Source organism: Oncorhynchus masou, chromosome 30 (genome assembly GCF_036934945.1).
Source record: "Oncorhynchus masou masou isolate Uvic2021 chromosome 30, UVic_Omas_1.1, whole genome shotgun sequence".
Taxonomy (NCBI): Eukaryota; Metazoa; Chordata; class Actinopteri; order Salmoniformes; family Salmonidae; genus Oncorhynchus; species Oncorhynchus masou.
Window position 1 is genome coordinate 5,434,668 of NC_088241.1, and position 20,757 is coordinate 5,455,424.

Consider the following 20,757-nt stretch of genomic DNA (forward strand, 5'->3'; position numbering starts at 1 on the left):
GCAACTTTTGAAAACGAGAACTAAGTGGCACAGCGGTCTAAAGGCACTACATCTCATTGCTAGAGGCATCACTACAAACCCTGGTTCAATTCCAGGCTAGATCACAACCAGCCGTGATTGGGAGTTGGCGCTGCACAATTGGACCATCGTTGTTAGGGTTTGGCCGTCATTGTAAATAAGAATTTGTTCTTAACCGACTTGCCAAGTTAAATAAAGGTTCAATAAAAGATTCACACTTCTATTATAAACTACATGTGGTTTTAGCCATTTTTTATTCCATTAATTCACATTTTCCCACCCAAAAATATTCAATTAAAATGACATGGTAAGATTTAAAAAGCAAATTTTAGAAAGGGAGGAAGTCACATTTCACTGGTACTGCCCAACTCTCGGTCTGAATAGAAAGCATCATGGGAACTCCCTCAACCCCAGTGTAACCAGTGGTCCTTGGAGTCATAATGACAAAGGTTGAGGGAGATGAGGAAGAAGTGAGACCATATATACAGTTGAGGGGACAACCTTCTGATGAGTATGAACATTTTGTTGAACAGTCCAATAGAACACTTGAGAACCTGTCCAAAAGACTGCACTCCCCTTCAGTTAAAAAACAATCCGTTTAATACCTCCATCTCACCCTTTATGACAACAAACCCATTACTTAACAGAAGAGGTTTACAATCACACAATACTACCTGACTTCTATGGTTACTAAAAGCCTGATAACTTGGTCAAAGTAAATAGTGCATTTTATTTGTGGGCAGTAGAACAGGAAACAGTGGTATTAGTCTGTATACCTTTATTTTGTCTGCTGAGGTGAGAAGTTACACAAACACTACCTGGGCCAGAGATTTCTGTATGAGCAGTCCAATAGTCTATAGGTCGGTTTGAAACAGGAAGCAAAACAAACTCAATCCAGACAAAGCAATACAATAGTAACTTGAATATTGACTACAATCTCAAATCATTGTTACCTGAAAATACCAAAGCATGAAATGACTCCATGTATTGACAAACTTGCTAAGCACAGACATGAATGAGTACTCCACATATTTTACTCTCGAATGTGACATGAAAAATAACATTAAGGCTTTTAATCAGAACCAGATCAAGCCTTACTCAACACCAATCCAATATTTACCACTCACAATTAAAAAAATAATAATTCAGAACTTCAAAAGCCTGCCTTTCCCCTCTCCCAGTCTCTCTTATGGGTAAGGGTAGGGTGTAGGGACAGAATTATTTTGCCTGCTAAAAATGGCGATGGATAAATTCACACTAGATGAAAGGTTTCAATCCAAAAAATAAACTAAACCTTCAGAGACAAAGGCAGTAAAAAAAACGTATGGTCAAACTCCAGCCCTGGTGACAATGCAAGGTGTGACAGTGGAAATATACAGTATTGGAACCACAACAGCTGACATTCAGATAAATTAGTCCAATATGACATTGGAGTTGGTTATGTGTAGTTACAGCTTCTCCCCCTCTCGCTACACACAGGGAGAGGGGAGGGGCTTAGTCTGATGTACATGGAAGAAAAGAAACGAGGAAATGTAAAGGTCCAAATCTGAGAAGGAAAATCACAAAACGAGGCCATTCCTGTCAATAGCTTTCCATCCTATCCTGTCAATAGCTTTCCTTCCCCCTTTTCACAACAAGAAACTGACCATGTTATCTACATTGGTGGGTCAAATAAAAAATGTCACCACCTCCCTCTCCCCATATGAAATGATGAATACTCCTGTCCACCCATCTATCCACCACTCTTATAGAGTAGACCAGTCCACTTCCCCCTCTCTACACCTTCCTAAAGTACTTAAAACAGGCTCCCTCCATTTAAATACAAACCATAAGGTGTGGCAAGACCACCCCCCCCCAGAATGACCCATCTATTTCTCACAAAGTATAAAAAATCATTTACCCCTGTCCTGTTACTACACACAATTCACAAAAATCTTTGAACCCCCCCCCCCCTCCTGGTTTTCATCAGAATACAAACCCTTCATCTCTCCCTTCTCTTTTGCCCAATAGCAAATAGATCCCCAGCCCCTACCCCTGGGTACTTCTCTGAAATCCACCTGGCCTTCTGATGGACTAGGTGAAACATTATGTCGCTCACACCTTTTCAGGTCAAAACAAGTGCCCAGGTGGTGGGGGGTTAGGGGTCGATTTGAAACATGGCAATCCACCCCCCCTCACTATCCTCTTCTGTCATCATCCTCTACCAGAAGTCTCGGCGGTGGTAGGCATCAGGGTCGCAGTATTTGGTCACCACCACCCGGTTAGCAAACTTCCTGCCCGTCAGACCCTGCATGGCCTTCTGGGAGTCAAACACTGACATGAACTCCACAAAGATCTATAGGACAGAGAGGGATAGAGAGAGGAAATGTAAGGAGGTTCAATGGAGATCATTCAAAAAGGCATAGTCAGAAAGCTGAAGACAGACAGAAGCTTCTCTCTCTCACCTTGCCAGTGCCAGGGACCTCCAGCCCATCCACAGGTCTGGGGATCTCGATGCTCTTGACCTGGCCGTACTTGCTGCACTCGTCCCTCACATCCTCCACGATCTCCTCGTATTCCTCTTCATCCACCAGCTCCTCCACAGCCACCATATTCATCAGACACAGCACCTCTGTGGGCAGGCCGGCCATCTGGGTCATTGAGCTGTTCATCAGGCCCGGCACCTGCAGCGTCACCGGGGTCTGGTTTATACTTGTCTGGAGGGGAGAGGGGAGGGTTGGAGAAGGAGTGTTGGTGGATACAGAACATGCCGTGAGGGATTGGAAAAGTAAAAACAAACAGCACAGATCACCCCAAGGGCACAACATATGCTCCCCCTCATCTCTATCTAAGATCCTCTGCACAAGTGCATCTTCCTCAAATGTCCTGAAGGCTCCCTGGACCAAGCGTTTCCCCTCTACCTTCTACTTCCCTCTCCACTGTAGCACACTATTCCCTGCCTGAGCAGCTCCATCTCTCAGTCTTACCAGAGTGGCATTCTTGGATCCCACGCTGGCTCTCTGCACCAGGAGCTTTTTATCCCCCAGCTGCATGCCGTTGAGTCCTGCTATGGCCTGTGGGGACAGGGCATCTCCAAGTGGTTATAATACAGCTGTCAATCAGCAGGGACAACCCCCCCAGGGTCTATGCACTTCTACACTATATATTGAAATTATCCCTTTCAAGAACCCAATCAAAAGCTGAATTTAGGATTTTTACCTTTCTACAGATGGTCATTTTAAAAGGTTTTATTACATTTTTACTGCAATTCAGTTCAATCATAACAGATTACTGTGAAATATTGGGAGCGTAACCATATGAAATCACTTTGTCAAGAGTTATGTCTCTTGCTGTGGGGGATAAAGTATTATATATGAAACACAATAATATCGCAAGAGCAATATAGTTCCCCTTTAACATTCATTTACATTTGTATTAATATGCAAGTAATTCAAAATGTGAAGAGATATGGCAAAAATGTGAGAGAAAATAAAATAAAAACCTGGATCAAATCCAAAACCATGACATGGTGTGTGAAGAACTCAAATTAAGGGGGTGGTTAGCTACCTGATTCTCCATGGTGATCTGGTCGTTCAGGTTGACGTCTACATACTCACAGAACGCATAACCCTTAGACAAACCTGTGGCACTATCCTTGACCAAGTTAAAGGCCTTGAGAGGCCCAAACGATGTCAGGAGCTCCTTCACCTGGAGAACACAGAGATGGAAGATTATCATAGAGATCAGAGGGGAAAAGATGGGAGGGACAGGGGTAATGGGAGAACAGTCAGATGAAGAGAAGAGACATTGTTGAACACTTAACATCTCAGACTATTGGAGCTCTTTCAAGCTGTCTGGCTTCCATCAACAGTGTTATTCCAGTACACTTAACCGCGTCCAGCATTGACTAGGCATGTGAGGAAACAGGAGGTTTTCACTGGGCCAGACTGGGACGTCACGGGAGGTGAGCAGCCAGCCAGCATGTGGCCCCAGGTGACCTGGTTCGAAGGCTAAGCTGCTTAAGGTTAGCTCACTGACCTGGTCATCATTCAGGTAGTTGGGCAGGCCCCCGATGAACAGCTTGTGGGCCGAGTCAGGCACCACTGTGGACACCACGCCTACACAGACAGAGAAGGAGAGAGAAGTTATTTAAAGTCAACCAAACATCGATATAAACAGCCTACATCCAGTCTGATCCTATAGAGACGGGTAAATAGTTCAAGTAGGCCAGACTAAGAAGGGTTTAAAGATGGACTAAATAGAGAGTGAAACAGAGAAGTTTGGAAAGTAAACCGAGAGACAGAGACAGACAGACCAGGCACGTAGACGCTGGGGTTCTCGCTCATGCCGGGCAGAGGCTGGTAGTCATGGGGACGGCGGATCTTCAGACTCTGTCCCTGGAAGATGATGCCATCGAACGCCATGGCCTGGGTTGTCTCATCCACTGAGCGGAACTATGGGACAACAAACACAGACCAGGTTTTAGAAAGGTAGAGGGTTAACTTTCACCTGTCAGATTATTTCAGAAAGCTCAGATAAAAGGGCCAAACAAGCCCCCATTAACATCGACAGGGCTGTAGTGGCGCGGGTCGAGAGTTAAGTTCCTTGGAGTCCACATCAACAAACTAGAATGGTTCAAACACACCAAGACAGTTGTGAAGAGGGCACGACAACACCTATTCGGTGTCAGAGGAAAGCCCATAAAATTGTCAGAGACTCCAGTCACCCAAGTTATAGACTGTTTCCTCTTTCCTGAGCGGCAAGCGGTACCGGAGAGCCAAGTCTAGGACCTAAATGCTCCTCAACAGCTTCTAACCCCAAGCCATTAGACTGCTGAACAATTCATAAAAATCACCACCGGACAATTTACATTTACCCCCCCCTGTACACTGCTGCTACTCGCTGTGTTTGTTACCTATGCAGTCACTTCACCCCTACCTACATGTACAAATTACCTCAACTAGCATGTACCCCCGCACACTGACTCGGTACCGGTGACCCCTGTATATAGCCTCGTTATTATTATTACTTTATATTTTTATAGTTACTTTATATTATAACTTTTATTTTAGCCTACTTGGTAAATATTTTCTTCTTCTTGAACTGCACTGTTGGTTAAGGGCTTGTATAAGTAAGCATTTCACGGTAAAGTCCACACTTGTATTCGGCACATGTGACAAATAAAGTTTGATTTGAAAAGAGGTCCTTTTGGACTATTGAGGAAGGTCACATTTCTTCTCCAGTATTGCGTATAGTCAAGTGGGTGTTGAGACCCACCTCAAGGAAGGCAAAGTTCTTGTCCTGGTTGATCTGAACAGCGAGGACGGGGTTCCCTGGAGCCTGAGTGAGACCACCCAGACGCATCTGAGCATTGAAGAAATCCATCATGGACTCCTACACAGGTAGAGGGAGAGACATTGAGACAATACTCTGGAAGACTCACTCCAACAACAGTATTTATTATGCACTCTCTGATCCCCCTGAGCTTGAAATACTAGTTGACAGAATTAGATGGCCCAGCCCCTAGCCTTAACCTGACAGAATCAGATGGCGCGGCCCCTAGCCTTAACCTGACAGAATCAGATGGCGCGGCCCCTAGCCTTAACCTGACAGAATCAGATGGCGCGGCCCCTAGCCTTAACCTGACAGAATCAGATGGCGCGGCCCCTAGCCTTAACCTGACAGAATCAGATGGCGCGGCCCCTAGCCTTAACCTGACAGAATCAGATGGCGCGGCCCCTAGCCTTAACCTGACAGAATCAGATGGCGCGGCCCCTATCTTTAAACTGTCAAAGCTCTATGGTGAACTTTTTTCTTTTTACAAGGAACATGTGAAAAATGTAGGCGCAAACAAAGAAATGTAAAACCACAATGAAAAATGAGGAAATAAAAGCTAGAATCCGTAATTTTTCTAGGCACACTGGTCCTCCTAAATAAAAATTCCAGGTCCCACAACTACATATTCAGGCACATATGCAAGTAAAATTGCGGTACTGTAGAGCCCTGTTAACCTGTATCAACTTCTACCTACTCCATCTCTCTGATCTCTGTCCCTACATCCATCCAGGAGCTAACTGACCTCTGTGATGCCGAAGGGGATGTTGCCCACATAAAGCCGACGGGCCTGTCTGGTCATCTGGCTTCCCACCACAGGGACGGGAGTGGGGGTCACGGCCAGGCCGTCTGGGGTCATGGTGGGCAGCAGGGCCGTGGCTGGGATCTGACCCGCAGCTTGAGGAGAAGTCACATGTTTAAAACACAACATTCATACAGCTTCCAGAACAAGACCGTATTAGTAAGAACACAGTTAAATAGGAGGCCAAACGAGGATCAAAGAGTTGAATAGAGTAGATGAAAATAGAGAGGAGAGAGAATAAGGAAGAGAGGAAGAGGATGATGAAGTGAGGCCTCCTCTCTTACCCTGCATGGCTTTGTACTGCATCACACTGATGTGTTCAAAGCCAGGAGGAGGGACGTCCCAGTACTTCTTCACTTTGTTCTTCTTCTTCGTTTCACGGTGCGGGGAACGACTGATGGAGAGAAAATAGGACAGGAGGAGTGAGGACAGAAAGACCAACAAAGGAGTGCAGGGAGAAACAGATGACGTAAAAAGACAAAGAAGTCATTACTTGTGATGTCCTGTGAGTCAAGCCTTAACATAGACCTTTAGAGAAACCTACAGCTTCTCTTTAACCCATCTATGAGAAACACCAGGTTTACACTTCTGAGTCCATGTTATAAATTATTATACCTTTTACAAATACAAGAGATTTTAAATGACATTTACAGTGGATGTCACAGAGCCCTACAAATCTAACCCATTATTAGAGTTGACCCTACAGTTTCATTTTTCTCTCTCCATAGAAACCCCTTACTGAAACCTTCCCACACAATGGTATACACAGGATATAATATGCTGTCGTAAACATGAGTGGATAGTACACAATCAGAGGAAAGATCACTTGCTAGAGTGACTGGAGTGATACTGTAATAATGCAGAAACAAGCTCTGTGTTAGTTTGCTGTATTACCTTACAGCAATCTCTTGGGGTTGTTGTTGGGATGGTGAGCTGAAATGACATTGGAAGGAGTTCACATTTCATTTCACTCCAACCCTGGTCACAGGTAGTTCCAATGAAGAAAGTGGAACTAGAGTGCAATTGGAAATTAGCCCCAAGCCACTGTTTGTATGAACTTCACATTGATGCTAAAGGATTGGATGGGTATAAGCAATATGGTCTTCTGCTGGAGCTCTCACCACATCCACTCCTTTCAGATCTACTACCGATTTGGAATCTTCTACAGAACACTGAGGTCTAGTAAGTGTACGCTATGGCTCTTTCCACTAAAACAACTTCAGGGACCAGGTGTAGAATGTTCAACGTATGTGTGAACACTGTTAGATGTGAGTCTTCCTCCACAAACTTGCATCTCACTGTCAGGACAATAGGTGGGCTACCTCATACAGAGGAATAATGCTGTATATCAATATGCTTGAGAGCTTTCTATTTCAGATTTAAACTTTTTACGAGGTACAGTCAGTGTTGCCTGGGTTGCTTATTTCCCAAGTATCCTGATACTGTTCACTCATCAGGTGTGCAGATACTCCAACCAGTACGCAGTACCTGCACGTAACTAGGGCTCTTACACACCTGAGGGCGTGCAGTAAGACAATGCAGTAGTTACCTGCGTCTTGGTCTGCGCTCCTTGCTGTCTCCACGGCGATCCCTGCTGCGTCTGTCCTTGTCTCTGCTCCTCCTCTTCCTCTCTCTGCTGCGGCTGCGAGAGGGGGAGCGACGGTGGTGGCGGTTCTCCTTGTCCTTCTCCGCTGGAGGAAGGGAAAGAAAGGGGAAGGAACGGTGAAACAATAGAACAAGGGGGGATGGGAGGAAAGAAAACAGAAAGGGAGGAAAGAAAAACAGAGGGGGAGGAAAGAAAACGGTTGAGTTAAAATAATATAGCTATGCCATTAAACAGACGCTTTTATCCAAAGCGACTTACAGTCATGCGTGCATACATTTTACGTACGGGTGTTCCCGGGAATCGAGCGCACTATCCTGGCGTTGCAAGCGCCATGCTCTACCAACTGAGCTACAGAGGACCATAGAGATGGGGAGGAGAGAAGATGGTACAAGGGGCAAGAGGATTGACACCGTTACGTGTTTACTTTCATAGGATATAGCTACCATGGCCAAGAGATGTTAACTTTTCATTGATTAATATTTTAACTGGCAACTTCAACACATTCAGAGCAGGAAAACGTCAGCTGGCTCAAAACAGGGTCGATTAGTGACAGAAATATCGTTACTTTTAAACAATGGGGTAGCTAGTTATAGCCACTGAATGTGCCTGGGACGACAGCTGCAACAGTGTGGATTCTAGCAGCCAACGTTCCTACTAGCTAGTTAGCCAGCCCGCGCTCTTGTGTTGTGATGATATGCGATTGCTAACTAGCTAGTTTAGAACCTGGCTATAAAATATAATTGATTAACTAGCTAGCTTACCTTGTTTGTTTTCAGACAGTTGTCTCTCGAATTCGTCGAAATCCGACATTGCCGTTTCTTATTTTCTAGCCCTAGCTAGTTAGTTGTGACTGTAAAATGGACGGGAATGCTGAGCGGTCGCTAGCTTGCGAAAAAAGTGCACAGCACACTTAGTAAAATGCTAGATAACTACACACCACCAATGCAACGGTTTAGAAATATCAAAATAAACAACTCTAGGTGAGTTAAAGATGTGGTTCTAGTTTATACTAAGAAGTGAAAATAACTTTGATTAAGAAAACGTGTGATAGCTAGTTAGATAAAGCAAAGTCCAGGCTGGGGCCTGTTCTTGAAGCAGTCGTGGTAGCGAGCTAATGCTAACTAGCAAGTCGAGTGAATAAGGATATGCTGGTACAATTGCACATCCAATGTTATGCCGTTCGTCCTGTTGATGCTGCAACGGTGTTTGGCGTCGTCCCAATATATGTTTTCAAATTAAATGTATACAAGGAGAAAATACGGTATATGTTCGGTATGCCCGCTTTTTGCGTTTCGTCTCCCAGGCACCCCGTGACACCGGAAGTTGATATACACATTTTACTTTTAGCGCCCCCTTTGGGCCTGTAATTCAACCTACAAAACATGTACATACAGTATATTATCTTTGCCCTAGCACCAAACAATAAGTTCTTACAAAATGCGTGATATTTTCTAACATTGGACATTATATTTGGCATTGGATACATGAAAGCTAGATATCCCTTTATTGATTTCAGAAACAATCTCTGTGATTACAACAGAAAGGAGTTTGACCCAGGGCCACTGCATTTGTTTTTCCTAGCATCTCCCTATCTACACACTCATAGAGAATCAGACGTCAAATCATGATTTTTTTAAAGAAATCAAATGCTTTAATGGCATTTCTGATTTTACAGTCCATACAATTTGTATAATCAACCAAACATGTTCAGTTTTTGAATATAGGCTACTCCTCGTGATCATTGAAGAGAAATACAATATTAAACATTTTTGAAATGCTGCACACACAGAGACCGGTATCTTAAATGATACAGGTTGTACTGCACCGTTCAGTAAATTATTGGTTCCTTATTAAAGTCAAAATGACATCTCTGACCCGTATAAAAGGTGTTGTAACATAACATGATTTCAGCAGTTGTTTACACTGACATCGGTCAGTGGGTGAGTTTGTGTTGTGAATAAGTAAGACATGAAGTTTAAACTGAGAGGTACCCTTTCACACACTCAGACAACCTGGGGTCTCAGCAATTCCTTGTACCAGTATAATAAACACACAATATACCACTATATTACACCATCGCCAATACTACTGCTATTTTTTTAAACATCATTATTAAGTTCAACAACAGCTCTGTCTAAACAACTGACCAACAAGAGTTAATTTCACATGCAATTGTAATGGGGAACTGGTGATTGATATGTTCAAATAAAAATCAACATTTGTATTTTGTCCCTTTTGTGGAAATCACTGAGCTTACTGGAACACAAAAAAGAGAAACGTAATAGTATGCAATCTAATTGCAATAAATTATTCTCAAGCAAACAAAGTATTGCAGTAGAGGACTGAAAAAAAATCTCAACTGATGGTGAAATAGCACCGTAAATCGTACTACTATTATAGTAAAAAACTAATCTTCGTAGCACAGTACAAAGGGTACGTGATGTTATACTACACCACACTTCAGTCAAATGACACATCTCATAACTGTATGCTACAGTGGCACTTTACATTGACAGAATATATTCTGGTGCAATAAAAAAAGTGATGTATTTGTGGTACAACAGATTAGCATCACAGTACAATTGTCCCCAAAACTGGCCTCATCCTCCTTCCAAAGCAAAGAATATCTGCTTATTCTGTTGTTCTGGTGCAGACACAACACCAGTGGTCAGTCAGCTAGCTAACTTCCTTTGTTTCAGAACCTGGAAGCTTTCTGACAGAACACTGGAATGATTCTACTAAAGGATTGAATCTGAGCAATAGAGTGTGCAACTACTCTTTGCTTTGTTCAGTTTGTGGTCGCGTGAGTTTCCTTCTCTTTAAGAGAATCCTCTCCTCCTTTCAACCTGGAGAAATGAGAGACAGATCCAAAATCACTGGGTGTGGGCTTTTTTAAATATCTAAATAAGGTCATCATTTAAGAGCACAAATAATACACTTGTTTTTGAAGTGCTAGGAAAAGGATGTTATCCAAACAACAAACATTTATCTGTAAATAAAGATATATAGTATTGACATTGCTTTTGTGAGTGTGCAGAATATGACACCACTTTTACATGAAGACACTAAAAGGTGAACTGCAGACAGCTCAAAATAGATGATCGTCAAAAAAGTCTGTATTACCTCAAATAGTTAGCATGGCACTTATTTCAAGTATGATGAAAATAAAGAGCCAGTTTGGAATGCTACAAATCTATGATTTGATCACTATACCTTCATGCTGCTACTGTAAGTAATTGGGAGAAGCACAGCCTCTTCAGACAATAGCACCACTTTTTGGCAATGGCAAAATGGGGCCCTACGTGTCAAAATTGCACTGATATACAGTACTACAAAGTTCAATAGTACTCTGGTCAGAAATAAGGAATGCCATAGTTCATGACCTCTACTTCAAAAGGATTCTGAACAAATAGTTAAGAATATAAAACAAACTCTGTACGGGATAAGCAACAACCTCCCCTACATATCCAGGGCACCCATACACAAATCTTAACTTTCCATAAATGTCTGAATCTTAGGGAGATGGTTGAGTGACGACCTTCTCCAAAAGTCCCACCCTGCTCTTCTTCACAACAAAATGAAGCCCTCCTCCCCCCAGATTCCCCCATCCCCTTGGCCCCCAGATTCCCCTCATCCCCTTTGGCCCCCAGAATCCCTTCATCCCCTTGGCCCCCAGATTCCCCTCATCCCCTTGGCCCCCAGATTCCCCTCATCCCCCAGATTCCCCTCATCCCCTTGGCCCCAGCGTCCCTCCCCCATCAGTGTCTGAACCTGTAGGAGATGGGTAGTAGCAGGTTGTTCTTCTTCAGGGCCTGCACCCTGCTTAGCGTCTCCTCGTCCAGGGCAACGTAGCAGCGCCGTGCGTAATCCAGCAGCTTCTCCTTGGACGGGTCAAACTCGCCCACCTCCGCCACCTTTTCCGGGGCCACCAGCAGCATCTCAGCGATGGGCGTGGTGGAGGCCACCGTGTTGCGGTCTACGCCGTGGATCTGGAAGGCCTTAGACATGTTCTTCAGCCGCTGGTAGGTCAGCAGGATCTTCTTGTAGCGAAACAGAACCCCTGCAGCGTCTTTGACTAGAGGGGGAGGAGATGGAGAGAGGTGGGGATTGATTAGGCCTACTTCAAGGAAGGAAAGATGCATTTCTAAAGAATTTTCTTATTTATTTTTTTGTTTCACCTTTATTTAACCAGGTAGGCCAGTTGAGAACAAGTTCTCATTTACAACTGCAACCCCTATTACTAGATAAAGCAAAGCAGTGCGACAAAAAAACAACAACACAGAGTTACACATGGGATAAACAAACATACAGTCAATAACAATACAAAAATGTATATACAGTGTGTGCAAATGGAGTAAGGAGGTAAGGCAATAAATAGGCCATAGTAGTGAAGTAATTACAATTTAGCAAATTAACACTGGAGTGATAGATGTGCAGCTGATGATGTGCACGTAGAAATGCTAGTGTGCAAAAGAGCAAAAATAAATAAATAAAAACAATATGGGGATGAGGTAGATAGTTGGATGGGCTATTTACAGATGGGCTGTGTACAGCTGCAGCGATCGGTGAGCTGCTCAGATAGTTGATGCTTAAAGTTAGTGAGGGAGATATAAGTCTCCAACTTCAGCGATTTTTGCATATCGTTCTAGTCATTGGCAGCAGAGAACTGGAAGGAAAGGCGGCTATGGAGGTGTTGGCTTTGTGGATGACAAGTGAGATATACCTGGTGGAGCGCGTACTACGGGTGAGTGTTGTTATGGTGACCAGTGAGCAGAGATAAGGCGGAGCTTTACCTAGAAAAGACTTATAGATGACATGGAGCCAGTAACTCTGGCGACGAATATGTAGCAAGGGCCAGCCGACGAGAGCATACAGGTCGCAGTGGTGGGTGGTATATGGGGCTTTGGTGACAAAACGGATGGCACTGTTATAGACTGCATCCAGTTTGCTGAGTAGAGTGTTGGAGGCTATTTTGTAAATTACATCGCTGAAGTCGAGGATCGGTAGGATAGTCAGTTTTACGAGAGTATGTTTGGCAACGTGAGTGAAGGAGGCTTTATTTGCGAAATAGGAAGCCGATTCTAGATTTAATTTTGGATTGGAGATGCTTAATATGAGTCTGGGAGGAGAGTTTACAGTCTAGCCAGACACCTAGGTATGTGTAGTTGTCCACATATTCTTCACATATTCACAAGTCAGAACCGTCCAGAGTAGTGATGCTCGTCGGGCGGGTGGGCGGGTGCGGGCAGCAATTGGTTGAAGAGCATGCATTTAGTTTTACTAGCGTTTAAGAGCAGTTGGAAGCCACTGAAGGAGTGTTGTGTGGCATTGACCTCGTTTGGAGGTTTGTTAACACAGTGTCCAAAGAAGGGCCAGATGTATACAGAATGGTGTCGTCTGCGTAGAGGTGGATCAAGGAATCACCCACAGCAAGAGCGACATCATTGAGATACACAGAGAAAAGGGTCGGCCCGAGAATTGAACCCTGTGGTACCTCCATAAAGACTGCCAGAGGTCTGGACACCAGGCCCTCTGATTTGACACACTGAACTCAATCAGAGAAGTAGGTGAGGTAGTAATTTGAGAACCCAAGGCTGTTGAGTCTACCGATAAGAATATGGTGATTGACAAAGTCGAAAGCCTTGGCTAGGTCGATGAAGACAGCTGCACAGTACTGTCTTTTATCGATGGCGGTTGTGATATCGTTTAGTACCTTGAGCGTGGCTGAGGTGCACCCCTGACCAGCTCGGAAACCGGATTGCATAGCGGAAAAGGCACGGTGGGATTCGAAATGGTCAGTGATCTGTTTGTTAACATGGCTTTGAAGACTTTGGAAAGGCAGGGCAGAATGGATATAGGTCTGTAACATTTTGAATCAAGAGTGTCACCCCCATTGAAGAGGGGGATGACCGCGGCAGCTTTCCAATCATTAGGAATCTCGGACAATATGAAAGAAAGGTTGAGCAGACTAGTAATAGGGGTTGCAACAATGGCGGCAGATCATTTTACAAAGAGTGGGACCAGCTTGTCTAGCCCGGCTGACTTGTACGGGTCCAGGTTTTGCAGCTCTTTCAGAACATCTGTTATCTGGATTTGGGTGAAGGAGAAGCTGGGAGGCTTGGGCAAGTAGCTGCGGGGGGTGTGGAGCTGATGGCCGGGGTTGGGGTAGCATGGCCAGCCGTAGAGAAATGCTTATTGAAATTCTCGATTATCGTGGATTTATAGGTGGCAACAGTGTTTCCTAGCCTCAGTGCAGTGGGCAGCTGGGAGGAGGTGCTCTTATTCTCCATTGACTTTATAGTGTCCCAGAACATTTTGAAGTTAGAGCTGCAGGATGCAAATTTCTGTTTGGAAAAGCTAGCCTTTGCTTTCCTAACTGACTGCGTGTATTGGTTCCTGACTTCCCTGAAAAGTTGCATATCGCGGGGACTATTCTACGCTAGTGCAATACGCCACAGGATGTTTTTGTGCTGGTCGAGGGCAGTCAGGTCTGGAGTGAACCAAGGGCTATATCTGTTCTTTGTTTTGTTTTTTGAAAGGGCCGTGCTTATTTAAGATGGTGAGGAAGTTACTTTTAAAGAACAGCCAGGCATCCTCTACTGATGGGATGAGGTCAATATCCTTCCAGGATACCCGGGCCAGGTCGATTAGAAAGGCCTGAAGTGTTTTAGGTAGCCTGTGACAGTGATGAGGGGTGGTCGTTTGACTTTGGACACATAACTGATGCAGGCAATGAGGCAGTGATCGCTGAGATCCTGATTGAAAACAGCAGAGGTGTATTTGGAGGGCAAGTTGGTCAGGATAATATCTATGAGGGAGCCCATGTTTACGGATTTAGGTACGGATTTACGGTAACTTGTGGTTCCCTTGTGTGAGATTGAGGGCATCTATCTTAGATTGTGGGACGGCAGGGGTGTTAAGCATATCCCATTTTAGGTCACCAAGCAGAACAAACTATGAAGATAGATTGGGACGGGGGGCATTCAATTCACATATGGTGTCCAGGGCACAGCTGGGAGCTGAGTGGGGTCTATAACAGTAAGAGACTTATTTCTGGAGAGATTCATTTTTAAAATTAGAAGCTCAAACTGTTTGGGCATAGAACTGGAAAGTATGACAGAACTCTGCAGTAGATTGCAACTCCTCCCCCTTTGGCAGTTCTATCTTGACGGAAAATGTTGTAGTTGGGAATAAAAATTTCTGAATTTTTGGTGGAACATGAAATGAGTAACATGGCTGCCATTGTCCCTCACCTCTCTGCCTCTCCCTGGTGATTCGGAAGACCCGCCTCCTCTTCATCCCTGGGTGCCCACCGCTGCTCATGCCCTCGGACATCACGTCCTCTCCTGAAATCATTTCCTCCTCGTTCATGTAGCCATCCTGCTCCAGGAACTCCTCGGCCTCCCCCAGGAGGGACAGGGAATCTGAACAGACAAACAAGACCATGATAAAAAACAACTTTAGACTAGAGGTGCTAGACTAGAGGCGCTAGACTAGAGGTGATGGACTAGAGGTGATGGACTAGAGGTGCTAGACTAGAGGTGCTAAACTAGAGGTGCTAGACTAGTGGTGCTAGACTAGAGGTGATGGACTAGAGGTGATGGACTAGAGGTGATGGACTAGAGGTGCTAGACTAGAGGTGCTAAACTAGAGGTGCTAGACTAGTGGTGCTAGACTAGAGGTGATAGACTAGAGCTGATAGACAAGAGGTGCTCATCGTTTGGATTAGAGATTGTCATGTAAGTGAACATTTATTCCTGTCCCATCTGGTACTGTCCATTTTCCCCCTGTACTGTCCTGATTAGTGGTAGGAAAAGTACCGATTGTCATACTTGTGTAAAAGTAAAGATACCTTATTAGAAAATGACTCAAATAAAAGTGAAAGTCACCCAGTAAAATACTACTTGAGTAAAAGTAAAAGTATTTGGTTTTAAATATACTTAAGTATCAAAAGTAAATGGAATTGCTCAAATATACGTAAGTATCAAAAGTAAAAGTATGAATAATTTCAAATTCCTTATATTAAGCAAACCAGCAGGCACAATTGTCTTGTTTTGTTATTTATTTTAAGGACAACCAGGGGCACACTCTAACACTCAAACAAAATGTACAAACAAATAATTTGTGTTTAGTGAGTCCACAATATCAGAGGCAGTAGGGATGAGCAGCATTTTCTGTCCTGCTAAGCATTCAAAATGTAACGAGTACTTTTGAGTGTCGGGGAAAATGAATGAAGTAAAAAGTACATTATTTTCTTTAGGAATGTAGTAAAGTAAAAGTTGTCAAATATATATAGTACAGGTAAGTATAAATACCCCCAAAAAATAAGTATTTTTCCTTAAGTACTGTACATCACTGGTCCTGATCCCAAAATAGTTCTAGAACCCCGGGAACTTTCCTGTCCTATCCAGATAAAAATCCCACATTTTTACACAGAAATGAGAAATAACTTCCTCCATTAGCTGCTCATCTCTGTCCCCCACTCTGCTTGTGAGTAGCCATCATCAATGACTGTATATATGGTAGCCATAGCAACTGGTTTGTTTGGCTGCTGCTCAGCGCTCACTAGACAGTTGCCTGCAGTTCACACACAGCTGATAGCAAGCCCATTACCCGATTTTGGCCCTCAACCAGATTAAATGGTCGGAGGCCATATCTGCCACCCTATGGCCATCCTATTCGTTACTTCAGATGGCACAGGTTTATGTGCAAACAATTGGCCAGTAAACGTTGTTGGTGGAGCAGCTATGCCGCTTCATGCCGCTTGTCCCGCTCTCCGGTTGGTTCTGTGTACTCGGTTCTTTCGTTGTCAAAGACAACTCCATCACATTTAGCTAAAACATAGCTCATTCCTTTTAATGGCTCTAATGTTAGTGATGGGTCCTTGGCTGCAACAATATATTGCAATTCCTCTCTTGAATGCTTCATCATTCACTGATGTACGTTGGCATCTTAGGTAAAGTAGGGACTGGCTAAAACTGGAGCAAGGAGCGAGAGTGATTAGACTAGAGTGAGCCTAACCCTCCCCCCAAAAATATTTGTATAACTATTCCTGTACTGCGACCGTTCCTGTGGACTGTCGATCCTGTCCAGTCCTGTCCTGAACTCGACCCTAGAACTTCCCTCCAATTCCTTTTTATTACTCCTTTTTCCCAAAAATTTTGTGGTATGCAATTGGTAGTTACAGTCTTGTCTCATCGCTGCAACTCCCGTACGGATTCGGGAGAGGCAAAGGCCAAGAGCTGTGCATTCACCAAAACACAACCCAACCAAGCAGCAATGATTCTTGGCACAACACCCACTTAACCCAGAAGCCAGCTGCACTGGGCCAGCTGCATGTGTCGGATGAAACACCATACACCTGGCGACTGTGTCAGCGTGTAATGCGCCCGGCCCACCACAGGAGTGATGGGACAAGGACATCCCTGCCGGCCAAACCCTCCTCTAACCCGGACAACACTGGACCAATTGATCGGGAGACCCATGGTTCGGCGCACGCGGCCGGCTGCGACAGAGCCTGGACTCGAACCCAGAATCTCTAGTGGCACAGCTAGCACTGCGATGCAGGGCCTTAGACCACTGCACTACTCGGGAGGCCTCTACCATTCCTGCCGGAATCCCTTGGCACGTGCAAGAGTCCTGTTCCCATATCAACCTTTTGTTTGGATCCCCTTACCTGGCCCTATGCTCCCGTGTGCATTCATGTCACTCATGGTGGCTCTGTTAGCACTGCTACTGCCACTGCTGTGCCCCTGCAAGAGGGTCTGGGAGGCCCCGGAGCTGAACATGGAGCTCATTGCGGCCATCTGATTGGCTATCGTGCTGGAAGTGTGGTTTTTGGGTGGGGCCATGGCAGTGGGGGAGGGTCTTCGCTGGAATATCTGACGAGATGTGAAACGCTGTGGCTCGGACTTCTGCTCTGAAAGGGTTAACGAACGGAAAAGGAGAAGATCAATGAGGGTGATCAGTGAACTGAGGCCAGTAGTGGTGAGAGGTGATGAGAATGTATAGAATATGCTCTGGATCTAGATACATGTATCATGTACAACAAGGGACTAGTGAGGTCATAAAGCAGTCCTTACCAACTGGGCGCTCTACCTCTCTCCTCGGCTTCCATTCAAAACGTCTAGAGTCATAGCCTGCAGGAGGAAAAATAACGGTTCCAGTGAATAAATCTATGCCTGTAAAAAGTATGTTGTCGTACATGCTGACAAACCGGCTCCACGCGTGCGTGCGTCTACCTGCTGATTTTGTCTATCCCCACCAGACACGTTCATGACATACAGGTTAAAATATCAAACCAACTGTGGACAAACTATATTAATTTGGGGACAGGTCGAAACACACATGAAACTTTCATGGACATTTAGCTAGCTTCCCGTTGCTAGCTAATTTGTCCTGGAAAATAAACATTGGGTTGTTATTTTACCTGAAATGCATATGGTCCTTTTTTTAAGGATCTTTTTCGAATTTTTATCTATGTAGAGTCATACAAAATCGTGTGTTCTCTACTCCGACAATTAATCCACAGATAAAAGGGGAAACCTAGTTAGTTTTTTGCCTTGTTCATTTTTCTTATTCTGTGGAGTTTTATATGGTGGTTGGCAACCATATTTAAGGTACATTACCACTACCAAATAGATTGGAGTGTGGACCTCCATCTTTTAATCACCCACATGGGTATATGCTCCTAAAAACCAATGAGGAGATGGGAGAGGTGGGTCTTGCAGCACATCAAGTGTCTAAAATAGAATCAAGTTCTATTTTAGCGCCTGTCTACGCAGGCGCTGGTTGAGGCGCACAAGCAGTTGGGATGAAATTATTGAATAACGTGTACATTTATTGAGCAACACTCGTGCACACAATGTGAGTGGTGTGGTTAGCATGGTAGAACTTCTCTAATCACAATACATCTTTCTACATCATGGTTGTGTCCATCCTCCTTCCCAAAACCTCTCCATGCCCCTCTCTCACCGTTGCTGTACTGGCTCTCGCTGGGGCCCTGGTTCTGATGGCCCTGGGTCTTGGTAGAGAAGATGAAGCGGTCCAGCTGGCAACGCAGGAAGTCCCTCTCCTCCTCCAGGTCCTCTATGCGTTTGTGCAGCCACGAGTTCTTCTCCAGGGAGATCTGCAGCTGCGTCCGCAAGTTGGTTATCAGCAGGTACGAGCTGCCTGGTGGGGGGGCACCCGAGGGAGGGGGCGACTCTGAGAAACACACACAGGAAGTTAAGGGTCTGGGAATAAATATTAGGATTCATCTTAATCACTAACTGATTCACACCGGAGAAACTCGGTGAGTGGACTCACTGGACTGTCCTTCCAGATGGTCATTCAACTACATTCATTTATGGTATGGGTTCTGATCTAGTAGGAAATACAAGCTTTGATATGAACCTTCAAAACTCTGCTCATTCTGATTGAAGAAGCCTTGCTGCTCAAAGTTGTTCTCCTCAAAGGGAATGGAGATTTCATAGGCATCCTCGTTCTTCGGAGCTACAAAGGGAGAAATATACAGTAGGCATTATTATGGCAAAATAACTGTTATCACTTTGTCTTGAAGAGGTACATACACAGCTATATCAATGATGCAGGTTTTAGAAGGTTTAGTAATCTTACTCTGCATGGGGTGGGAGCCTGTGTGGTTCTTGGAGGTAGGCAAAACGTCATTAATATTTCCCTCCTGCATCTCGTGCACCCTTCATTGTACAGAAACAATACAGGTTTATTAATGTATTACATTTGGCACACAACATCCAATGATGGATAACAACTCCCATTGACGATGTTTCGTTGCAAATGTAACAGTATGCAGTCAGTTTTGTAATAACTTCGAAGTGTTGCTTTTAGCTTGCTAACTAAGCATTTGTGGATGCAATTATGCCACTAGAAATGTAATTACTAGTAGTTACTGTATGGCAATTCTCAGCAGAGATGCAGAATAAGTTACCTACTTATTTCGCACAGATCGCTTTATTCCCCTTTGTCTATAACGTTACACTTGCGAGCGTACTAGCAAGTTATGTTAGCACATTATACACGATGTTCGTCGCTGACATGCTAGTTTGCAAGATGTAGCGTTATAATTTTAAAAAATGGACACGTTAGCTAGCTACACATCAAATTGCCATAAGGACTCTGCTAATCTTACACAGGCTAGTTAGATAATCAGCAGCTAGCTATTTTACTAGTAAGTAGCAAGCTAGCAGCTTCTTTTACGCACAAACTATTTTCTGGTGGAGTTCTCCACAAATCAATGATATACGAACCGTTATTCCGTCGTTATAACAATGTATTTCATATGTAAATCCCGTTCATTCTGTCCACTTTCGTACCTAGCTATAACAATAATAATTTAGCGTTAATTTTACAAGTCTTGTTTACGTCCTTCGCCGTCGTTTCCGGTTACCTAAGGGAGAGTCTATCATTTACTGAAATGTAGTTTGTAACGAAAAGACCCTGCTGTACAGTCAGGATCCCGTCCCAGTTGTCGGTGTCAACCCAGATTTCGAACTGTAAATACATATCAGTATCAATGGAAAGCTCTTGTGTATTGTATTAATTGGTCACTATTAAATAAGAACACGTTAAATTACATACTGAACAAAATCTAACATGTAAAGTGTTGCTCCCATATTTCATGAGCTGAAATAAAATATCCCAGAAATGTTCCATAAACACAAAAATCTTATTTCTCTCAAATTTTGTGGACAAATTTGTTTATATCCCTGTTAGTGAGCATTTCTCCTTTGCCAAAATAATCCATCCATCTGACAGGTGTGGCATATCAAGAAACGGATTAAACAGCATGATCATTACATAGGCACAGGCCACATCTAAAATGTGAAGTTTTGTCACTTAACACAATGCAACAGATGTTTCAGGAATGTCCACCAGAGCTGGAGCCAGAGAATTTAATTGTCATTTCTCTACCATAAGCCGTCTCCAACTTCGTATTTAGAGAATTTGGCAGTATGTCCAATTTTCCTCACAATCACGCCAGCCCAGGAACTCCACATAT

General features: G+C 44.0%; 2 protein-coding genes across 6 annotated transcripts; both read right to left on the reverse strand.

The window, feature by feature from the left end:
- Nucleotides 1-236: 236 nt before the first annotated feature.
- LOC135521870 (splicing factor U2AF 65 kDa subunit-like) lies at nt 237-9,086 on the reverse strand. 4 transcript variants are annotated; one of them, XM_064947646.1, is made up of 13 exons: nt 8,501-9,086; nt 8,025-8,087; nt 7,683-7,824; nt 7,028-7,066; nt 6,418-6,527; nt 6,077-6,228; nt 5,275-5,391; nt 4,313-4,451; nt 4,036-4,115; nt 3,565-3,705; nt 2,985-3,071; nt 2,463-2,714; nt 237-2,353 (listed from the first exon to the last, which is right to left on the reverse strand). In XM_064947646.1, exons 1-13 carry the CDS (start codon nt 8,547-8,549, stop codon nt 2,219-2,221), a joined length of 1,506 nt encoding a protein of 501 aa, XP_064803718.1. In that variant the 5' UTR covers nt 8,550-9,086; the 3' UTR covers nt 237-2,218. The 4 variants fall into 4 exon arrangements, with proteins under 4 accessions (XP_064803718.1, XP_064803720.1, XP_064803719.1 ...); XM_064947648.1 differs by lacking the exon at nt 8,025-8,087; XM_064947647.1 differs by lacking the exon at nt 7,028-7,066.
- Nucleotides 9,087-9,367: 281 nt separating this feature from the next.
- Nucleotides 9,368-20,165, reverse strand: LOC135521872 (coiled-coil domain-containing protein 106-like). Of its 2 annotated transcripts, XM_064947651.1 has the most exons (9): nt 20,006-20,165; nt 19,356-19,435; nt 19,134-19,232; nt 18,714-18,944; nt 17,822-17,878; nt 17,416-17,658; nt 14,993-15,163; nt 11,511-11,814; nt 9,368-10,585 (listed from the first exon to the last, which is right to left on the reverse strand). In XM_064947651.1, the coding sequence occupies exons 2-9, from the start codon at nt 19,423-19,425 to the stop codon at nt 10,528-10,530; spliced, it is 1,233 nt and encodes a 410-aa protein (XP_064803723.1). In that variant the 5' UTR covers nt 19,426-19,435; nt 20,006-20,165; the 3' UTR covers nt 9,368-10,527. The 2 variants fall into 2 exon arrangements, with proteins under 2 accessions (XP_064803723.1, XP_064803724.1); XM_064947652.1 differs by lacking the exon at nt 17,416-17,658.
- Between the last annotated feature and the right edge of the window lie 592 nt (nt 20,166-20,757).

Bases quoted from the DNA above. Each gene is read 5' to 3' on its own strand.
- LOC135521872 (XM_064947651.1), bottom strand. From the start codon at position 19,425: ATGCAGGAGGGAAATATTAATGACGTTTTGCCTACCTCCAAGAACCAC. The intron at 15,164-17,415 runs GTAAGGGGATCC...TTGTCTGTTCAG, and splicing joins ACACGGGAGCATAGGGCCAG to ATTCCCTGTCCCTCCTGGGG. The intron at 11,815-14,992 runs GTGAGGGACAAT...CTCCCCCTCTAG, and splicing joins CACCAGGGAGAGGCAGAGAG to TCAAAGACGCTGCAGGGGTT.
- LOC135521870 (XM_064947646.1), bottom strand. From the start codon at position 8,549: ATGTCGGATTTCGACGAATTCGAGAGACAACTGTCTGAAAACAAACAA. The intron at 4,116-4,312 runs GTCTGTCTGTCT...CTGTCTGTGTAG, and splicing joins CCCCAGCGTCTACGTGCCTG to GCGTGGTGTCCACAGTGGTG. The intron at 2,354-2,462 runs GTGAGAGAGAGA...TCTGTCCTATAG, and splicing joins AGGTCCCTGGCACTGGCAAG to ATCTTTGTGGAGTTCATGTC.